The following is a 9,324-nucleotide window of genomic DNA, read 5'->3' on the forward strand; positions in this document are numbered from 1 at the left end:
GAGTATTTAGGTAAAATTAAAGGAGTAGTTGAGTTGCACTGAACGTATTTAGATTACTTTCAGTATTTAAGTTGATTTCAGAATATTTTGGCAACTTTTAGGGAATATTTTATAGATCATTTAAGACTATTTGGGGAAAGACTAAGTATTTGAGTTAATCTAGAGTGTTTAGATTCCATTTATGGAGTATTTCAGTACATGTAAGAGTATTTAAGTAACTTTTGAGTAGTGATGTGCCCGACTGTGCCGAGGCTCCGATGCGTGTGCCGAGTAAACCGGAAGAAAATATGCGAAGCGCGCATCGAGGCATGTGTCGATTACGCTTGTGGCCACGCCCGATGCCTCGGAACGCGCGTTGCTCCGCCCGAAGCTTCACGAGACGGGATTCCTACGTCACCGCCAACAAATAGTTTCGCGGGTGATTCGAAATAAAACGGCGCACCGGGACGACAATGAGCTGACAGGTGACACTGAATAGAGGTAAGATCGGGCCGCCTGAGTCCGCGGGTCGGGTCTGGCTTCTCTCTCGCTGACTTTTTTTTTGTTCGTTATGAGGCCGTGACTAGTTTTGGCCACGAGAGACCGGGGTTCGCCAAAAAACAGAATTGGCCTCATCACAACACGTACTGTACGAAACACTCGCAATGACAATTCAAAGAACTCCTTCATGTCTCTGTGATCCAGCCGTCATTGTTCTTCTTTGTCTCGCTGCTTCTCTTGAAGTGCCGCACTCGATTTTTAAGGACGTACTGCTGCTGTGGTGAATGGCCCAATTTTCAACCCGTCAAAATGACGTACGGCCTTAAATTTTCCCCGTCCACTCTTATAAAAATTCCGTCAATGATGGAAAATTGTCGGTTAATGTACCCTCTGCAGAAACAGAAATACATGTTTAAAAGATGTAAATAATTATACAGACTTGTTTAACTTAGATTTCGTGACAAAAGACAGGCTTTAATTTGTTATCACAAATCACCCCTCCTCCTCCCGAGTCATCACAAATGAAATAGGAAATGTCGGGTTTGCTTCGGGCTAGGGCCTGCAAATCAAGATAATTGGTCGGGCTGGGGCCGGGTTGGGCTTAAATACCAGCAGGCCGGGTTGGGCTGGATTTTTTTGGCCCTACATCAAATCCATGGTATCATTTTAATCACTGTCTGTCATGACATTTATTTTCCACATGATGGCGCAGTAGTACAAATAAAGCCTCATGATGCTTCGGCCCAGGAACGAACCAGTTGGATGGAAAGCCTCATTGCTTCATGAGGCTTCATTTTCCCATCACTACTTTTGAGCAATGTTCCCTCTAATTTTCATATCTCTGGGCAAACAGACAATTTCCCTGAGCATATGACAGGGGTGTCCAAAGTCGGTCCTGGAGGGCCGCTGTCCTGCCTGTTTTCAGCTCTCCCAGCTGTGACACACCTGATTCAAATGATCAGCTCATCAACCAGCTCTGGAGCAGCATTACAACAATCCTGATGATGTGAATCAGGTGTGGAAAACAGGCAGGACAGCGGCTTTGTATGTGTTACCGCTATATAAAATTTGCTCCGGTGTCAAATATATTGCAACAAAATACATCGGTGCAGCACCGGAGCAAATGTGTGCCCTTTGTCTTAACTAGCAGATATTTCAGCTAACCACTAGTGAACCACTCGTTAACATGTTAGAAGAATCCACGTGTCACCAGTGAACATGTTAACACTTTTTAAAATCATACTCGTTAACCAGTAAGACTTTGAACCTCACTAGTTTGGTCCAGTGGGCCACTGGGGCATCAAAAAGCTGACGAGCTAGGAAGTTGCCACTGCTCGTGTCTTTCCAGCGGTAACGAGTTCAAATTTTGTCAGCACTAGTTGGACAAAAGTGGCAAAAGTTGCCAAAAATGAATGACTAGTCAGAGTTTGTCACGTAGTGAGGTGGTGGTGGACCCCAAAAAGCAGGCAAGAGGGAGGAGCAGGGTGAACTTGACGAGTGGTATAAAAACTAGCGATGTGCCCAACGGTGCTGAGGCTCCGATGCGTGTGCCGAGTAAACCTGAAAAAAATCTGCGAAGCGCGCTTCAAGGCATGTGTCGATGACGGCTGTGGCCACGCCCGAAGCCTCGGAATGCACGTTGCTACGTCCGAAGCCTCGCGAGACGGGATTAAGTCACCGCCAACAAATAGCTTCACGGGTGATTTGAAATAAAACGGCGCACCTGGACAGCAGTGAGCTGACAGGTGACACTGACACACCCAACTTGCATCTGCAAACCGCAATTCACTTCAATCCAATTTGTTTTGCAATGGACGGCTTTGGATGCACCCCACCGTCCACAATGAAAAAGAGAACAGCCCCTGTCTGGGATCCTTTTGAGCAGATCTCTCCTAAAAAGGTACAAATTGTAATAACCAGTGTTAATATATATTGTAAATCATTGTGACAGCACAGAGCATCCCTTGTTTTAATGTCTTCCCTCTCCTTGCTGATATTTCAAAAGATGAAGTGTAAACTTTGTTCCAAAGAATTTGGGTACCAAGAGAACACTTCAACTATTTTGAGGCATTATGCATGAAAATAAGGAGACAACTCAAACAGAACACACCCAGGTACGGCATTTGAACATGCAATGAAAAAACTGTATAGCATACCATGTATGATTCAAATGTGACAGATGAAATGAATGACATCTATCACTAACTCTGTCTCTGTTAAACTGCAGTGAATAAGAATGCAGTGGAAGAGGCATTAATCAATATGGTGATTGAAGATTGCCAGCCCTTCAGTTTTGTGGAGGACACAGGGTTCAGGAAGCTTATCCAAGCTTTCGACCCTACATATGTTCTCCCCACCAGGCAGGGGTGTATGAGAGCAAATGAATCAATATTCCCCATTCCCCCATAACTGCTCTTCCAATCGTGTTCTTTCTCGTTTCCTTTAGACTTTGAAAGTCATGGTGGAGGAGAGATACCAGCAGGCAAAGGAGAAGGCCCAAGAGCTCGTAGCAAAGTCCTCTGCAGTGAGCATAACAGCAGATATGTGGACCAGCATTAACACAGATGCATATTTGGCTGTCACTTGTCATTTCATTGATGAGCGCAGCTCTCCGCACTCAGCTGTGTTAGGTGTGCTCCATTTTCCTAACCGCCATACAGCTGAGAACATGGCTGCCCTTAAATCGGCACTCATGGCTCAATGGGGCATTTCCACCACAGTAACTTGCCTTGTGACAGATGGTGCAGCCAACATGGCTGCATGTGCCAAAGACCTTCATCTGCGCTACACACACAATTTGTGTGGCGCACACATTAAATCTGATCGTGAAGAAGGCTCTGGCAGAAAACACTGAGCTGTCTGAGATCCGTCCTCAGTGTAGGAGGATAGTTGGCTACTTCAAAAGCAGTACCACTGCAAAGGTGAATTCCTTTATTACACAGCAGTATTCAATTTAATGCTAAATGACTTGAAAAATGTTTTGTTTCCTATTTTATTTTTATAGACCAGGCTGACACAGGTGCAAGAGCAAATGACGCCGACAGAGCCTATGTTGAAGCTCATTCAAGAGGTAAGTTGACATCCATAACTGCTTCCACTCCCCTTTCAAACAAGATTGACCTTTTATTTTCAGGTGGAGACACGCTGGGACAGCATCTTCCACATGTTGCAATGCATTACAACCTCAGGGAAGCCGTAGGGGCAGCCCTGGCAGGCCTACACACTGACATTACCCCACTCACATCCCACCAGTTGAGGCTGATATCTGAGAGTCTGCAGGTGCTGTCCTCATTTAATGATGCCACCGTCGAGCTCTCAGAGGAGAAGAGAGTGTCTGGGTCCAAGGTCATACCACTTTTGGCCACGCTACACTATTATCCAGCTGTCGTTGTTTTTCTTTGTCTCTCTGCCTCTCTCTCTAATGGTGCCAGGCTAGATTCTTAAGGATGCGCTGCTGCTGTGGTTTATGGCCCAATTTTCAAACCGTCAAAATGACGGATGGCCTTGAATTTTTCCTCCAACTCTTAAAAAAAATGCGTCAATGATGGAAAATTGTCAGTTAATGTACCCTCTGCAGAAACAGGAATACATATTTAAAAGATGTAAATAATTATACCGACTTGATGAACTTAGATTTCGTGACAAAAGACAGGCTTTAATATGTTTTCACAAATCACACCTCCTCCTCCCGAGTCATCACAAATTTAATAGGAAATGTCGGGTTTGCTTCGGGCTCGGGCCTGCAAATCAAGTTAATTGGTCGGGCTCGGTCCGGGTCGGGCTTAAATACCAGCGGGCCAGGTCGGGCTGGACTTTTTTTTGGCCCGATCTTACCCCTACATCAAATCCAAGGTATCATTTTCATCACTGTCTGTCATTACATTTATTTTCCACATGATGGCGCAATAGTAAAAATAAAGCCTCATGATGCTTCGGCCCAGGAGCGAACCAGTTGGATGGAAAGCCTCATTGCTTGATGAGGCTTCATTTTACCATCACTAATTAAAACACAGAAACTAAATCCAGAACAAATGAAGTCATGAAAACCAAAAACAATCCAAAGTATCAAACAAAGCCATGACTGAAGCCAAAACAAAACCATGACCGAAACATGACTGAGAACAACAATGACAGTAGCCTACAAACAGCCACAATGACCCGACAATGAAGGGTCGGGCGGGAGTCCTTTTATGCCACTAATTACCAAACGACCAACAGGTGTGCAGTTGCAGGGGGAGCCCTACAGTGCCACCTGTTGGTCCCAAACCAAATCATGACAGTACCTTTCCCTCAAGGGACGGATCCCGGACGTACCAAAGTTGTCCAAAGGCTTGCCTAGCCCGGGAACGGGAACTAAAAGCGACGGCGACCTTTTCCTCGCCGGAGAACAGGAACAAGAAGTGACGGCAACCCTTGCCTCGCCGGAGAACAGGATATATTATATAAAACTTGGACGACAAAGTGCATCACGAGTGCGGCTGATTGTCCAACTAGTGCTGAAGAAGACCGAAATAGTGCAACACACAAATGTCTGACATCAGGGATATGGAATAAATGTTCAAATGGCTTGCCAGAGATATCAGGGATGTGGAATAAATATTCAAATGGCTTGCCATACCTTTCATTTAGATTTACTTTTCCCTGCAACGGCACCAATGTTCCTTTTAAGCTGCACACCTGCACACTGGTCACACACTCTCAGCACACATGAAAACCTGTCCAGCACAGTGAACGCAATGCAAATTAATCAGATACACAGTATAAAATTTTTTTTTTCTGGATCAAAAAACCATAGACGCTCACACTCATATCTAGGGACACATTTTGAGTGTTCAATCAGCCTGCCATGCATGTTTTTGGAATGTGGGGGAAACCGGACTAACCAAACAAAATCCACGCAGGCCTGGGGAGTACATGCAAACTCCACACAGGTAGGCCGGGCCCAGGATTGAACCCACGACCGCTGCACTGTGAGGTTGATGCGCTAATCACTGGACCACCGGGCTGCCCTATTTTGGAAAATATTTTTGCTAAATATACTGTAAAATAAACCAAAACAGAACATTTCTGTCAGAGCAGTAGTGTAGAGAGTGTGTGTGGGAGGGGCACGACAAAGCATTTATTGAAAGGGGAGCTTCCAGATCTTGAGCACAGAGGTAGTGTGTGGCACAGACTGGATCAGAAGAAGTCCAGGGGTTTTCCAGGAAGCGGTGTGGACAAAAGACAATTAAACTGAACGCAGAAAAGTTTACACTGAGACAAAGTGAGTGAATATTCAGTTCTACTTTTTTTTTTAAAGCATAACATGCAAAAAGTAATTACACTGACATTTGAAATATTTTATTCATGGCCCAAATGAAACAGGATGGAGACACTAACATTTATGTCAAATAAACACAAATTAGCATTTTGTGCACAGATTACATTACTATTCTTTCGTTGCTCATTAAAAAAACTCCACATCCCAACTGGCCTTTAAACTCTGATCACCTCCGAAGGTGATTGACATCAGGTGGATGGGAAGAAATAAGCACATGGAGCAATTGAAGACAAAATACATTTCATACAATTCAAGGACTGTTGAGTTTTGAGGAGGAAAAAAAATGAATACCAATGACCTAACCTCCTCTGAATACAACAAACTAAATTTAAAAACCACAGCTCACAACCAAATGAAAACTAACTCCCATGGAGATTCCAAAAGTATGATAACCCTCATGAAAATGCTACATTTCCTAATTCATTCCAACAACCGGAAAAAAAAACAACTTTTCAATGCACTCAAGGAAAAGAAAACTTCAGGACGAGTTAGAAGGTACATCAAATACAATCAGCCTTGGCACACACAAACCCGAAACCTGCTCAGATGAGAAGTGAAAACTTCAATAACTGCTTGTCTCATCATCACACTTGTGATTCTTAATCTGATACTTCCACGAGAATCTTTGGCCACAAACTGCGCAGGCAAAAGGTTTCTCACCAGCGTGTGGTCTTGTGTGACGTTTTAAGTTTTCTTCTTGAGAAAATTTTTGCCCACAGTTGGTGCATTCAAAAGGTTTCTCACCAGTGTGTGTTCTTGTGTGTATTCTTAAGTGTCCCTTGTGAGAGAATCTTTGCCCACAGTCAGTGCATGCTAAAGGTTTCTCACCAGTGTGGGTTATTGTGTGACATTTTAAACTGCCCTGTTGAGAGAATCTTTGGCCACAGACTGCGCAGGCAAAAGGTTTTTCACCAGTGTGTGTTCTTGTGTGTAATTTTTAAGTTTCCCTCTTGAGAAAATCGTTGCCCACAGTCTGTGCATTCAAAAGGCTTCTCACCAGTATGTTTTCTTGTGTAACGTTCGAGGTTTCCCTTCTCAGAGAATCTTTTCCCAGTCGGTGCATGCAAAAGGTTTCTCACCAGTATGGGTTCTTGTGTGGTGTTTTAAGCTTCTCTTCTGAGAGAATCTTTGTTCACAAACTGTGCAGGCAAAGGGTTTCTCAACAGTGTATGTTCTTGTGTAATTTTTTTAAGTGTCCCGTCAGAGAGAATCTTTGCCCACAGTTGGTGCATTCAAAAGGTTTCTCAACAGTGTGGATAATTTTGTGCGTTTGTAAGTTTCCCTTGTGAGAGAATCTTTGGCCACAAACTGTGCAGGCAAAGGGTTTCTCATCAGTGTGTGTTCTTATGTGATATTTTAAGTGTCCCTTCTGAGAGAATCTTTGGCCACAAAGTGTGCAGGCAACACAATTTTCACCAGTGTGTGTTCTAGTGTGACTTTTTAAGTTTCCCTTGTGAGAAAATCTTTGCCCACAGTCGGTGCATGCAAAAGGTTTCTCACCAGTGTGGGTTATTGTGTGACGTTTTAAACTTCCCTTTTGAGAGAATCTTTGGCCACAAACTAAGCAGGAAAAAGGTTTCTCATCAGTGTGGGATCTTGTGTGACCTGTTAAGGTTCCCTTACAAAAAAAAAATTCCGGCCACAGTCTGAACAGGTGACCGGTTTCTCACCAGTGTGTTGTCTAATGTGTAATTCCAAAGCACCTTTACAAGCATACATTTTCCCACAGGGAGAACATTTCCAGGGTTTGTTGTGTGTGTTATATGTCAGATCACCTTCAAACTCATCTTCATCCTCCTCCTCATCATCATCATCTGCATTTGACGACGTGTTGTCACTATCTGATCGTGGAGCTAAGAGGCCATCTGCTTTTGATTCTTCCTGGTCGATTCCAACACTTTTTGTTGTCAAGTGATGACATGAGCTGCTGCTTCGAGCCTCTCTGTCCGCCTCATTAATCGTCTTCAGAAGGACACCAGGAAATGGCACCTTGCAGATATCCTACTCCTCTTCTTTGATGTTAGGGGGCTCATCCGCCTCCACTTTCGTGCAAGGGTGCTGTAGCTCCTCCTCTTTAATATATTGGGCCTGCTGCTCCACTTCCTCTTTTAAGTGGGAGATCTCTTTTTTCTCCTCTTCCTCTTTGATGTGATAAGGTTCTGCATCCAGCCGCTCAGGACAAACATCTTCGCTGATGTCTGAAAGACACATGAAGACAAACACGTGTGGAATTATGATTTATATTTTGAATGAAGGTGATTAGAAAAGCCCGATCAACACAGATACACAGATACATATCACATATCACAAGATACCTATGAGCATGTGCTGCGGATTTCCTATTTTACTGTATTTTTTTCTGGGTGGGGTGGGGGCTTCATGTGATGGACACGCCAGCTAGCTCCCATTGAGTGCTTTTTTCCTCATGGCTCTGTGCCTTGCCATGTCTTTTTTTAAATGTAGTTCATCAGGGTGAGTGTGTGTGTGTGTGTGTGTGTCAACTGCAAGAAAGTTGTTGAAATGAAAGATAGTTGTTGAAATGAAAGATAGAGCAAGGATGATGGCAATGGGGTGTGCGTTAAAGTTGTCCCACGTGGCCATCGGGGAAGGAAGTGTTGCTCTGGTACCGCCAACACCGAAAAGGCCCTCTGCGCCACCATCTTACTCGGAGGAGAAAATCCTTGCAACATAGTCTCCAACTGGCCCATGCATGCCGTCACCTTGCCGTGAAATTTGGAAAGCGCTGAGTGAAGTTCAGGCTCCAATATTGAATGTAACTACAGGCCGACTTGAAGTAGTTGTAGACGATCCAGCGTCTCTCATTCGCTCACAACAGACAACATCAAACATGAATAAAGTTGCAGAAACTTTGTCTGCTGGGGTTACCGCCGCCATGAGAGAATTAGAAGATAAATTACAAAAAGTTGCAGACTTGAAGGCCGACCCATTCACACGTCTGACTCAGATAAGACTATACATGACAGAATAAAACAGACACCAAGAGGTTCCACAAAATATTAGAGATCGACTTCAGAAAATCGCCACTGAACATGAAGACAGAGCAAACACTGAGGCAGAAGAGCAGAATCGCGCTCTTCGCGCTGAACGAGATGCTGCCCAACTGAAAATGGAACAGGAAGCTGCTCTCTATGCTGCAGAACACGCAACTAGAGGTCCTTCAAATGAAGAGAAGGAAAACAGGTTCCACGTTGCTCAATTACAGAATCAATTCAAAAAATTAAGTTGTTATGTCCAGATTCTTTCAGATGCACACCCTGACCCCGTTTTGGACCGAACCAGAGGTCTTGCAGACCCAGAAGAATCTTCCGAAAATCCTTCTCTTCAAACAGTGCACAGAGCGGTTACAGGACAAAATTTGACAGCAGGTGAAATCCGCGTTCTCCTAACACAAGCATGTCCGCTTTCACAATCAAATACTTTGTTGCAAAACTCAGGCTTCTCTTCTCTTCCCGACAATCAGGCCCTTACACAAGAAAATTACATGACCTTGTCCACAGCTTTCA

At 44.1% G+C, this 9,324-nt stretch overlaps 1 protein-coding gene across 1 annotated transcript; it reads right to left on the minus strand.

Moving 5' to 3' along the window:
- Nucleotides 1–6,863: 6,863 nt before the first annotated feature.
- Nucleotides 6,864–8,108, minus strand: LOC109529160 (gastrula zinc finger protein XlCGF49.1-like). Its single transcript, XM_019892377.1, is given in 2 exon segments — nucleotides 6,864–7,433; nucleotides 7,436–8,108. Coding segments are annotated over 2 exon segments (558 nt in total). The 5' UTR covers nucleotides 7,520–8,108; the 3' UTR covers nucleotides 6,864–6,959.
- Between the last annotated feature and the right edge of the window lie 1,216 nt (nucleotides 8,109–9,324).

The sequence above is a fragment of the Hippocampus comes genome, unplaced genomic scaffold (assembly GCF_001891065.2).
Source record: "Hippocampus comes isolate QL1 unplaced genomic scaffold, H_comes_QL1_v1.1 scaffold386, whole genome shotgun sequence".
Taxonomy (NCBI): domain Eukaryota; kingdom Metazoa; phylum Chordata; class Actinopteri; order Syngnathiformes; family Syngnathidae; genus Hippocampus; species Hippocampus comes.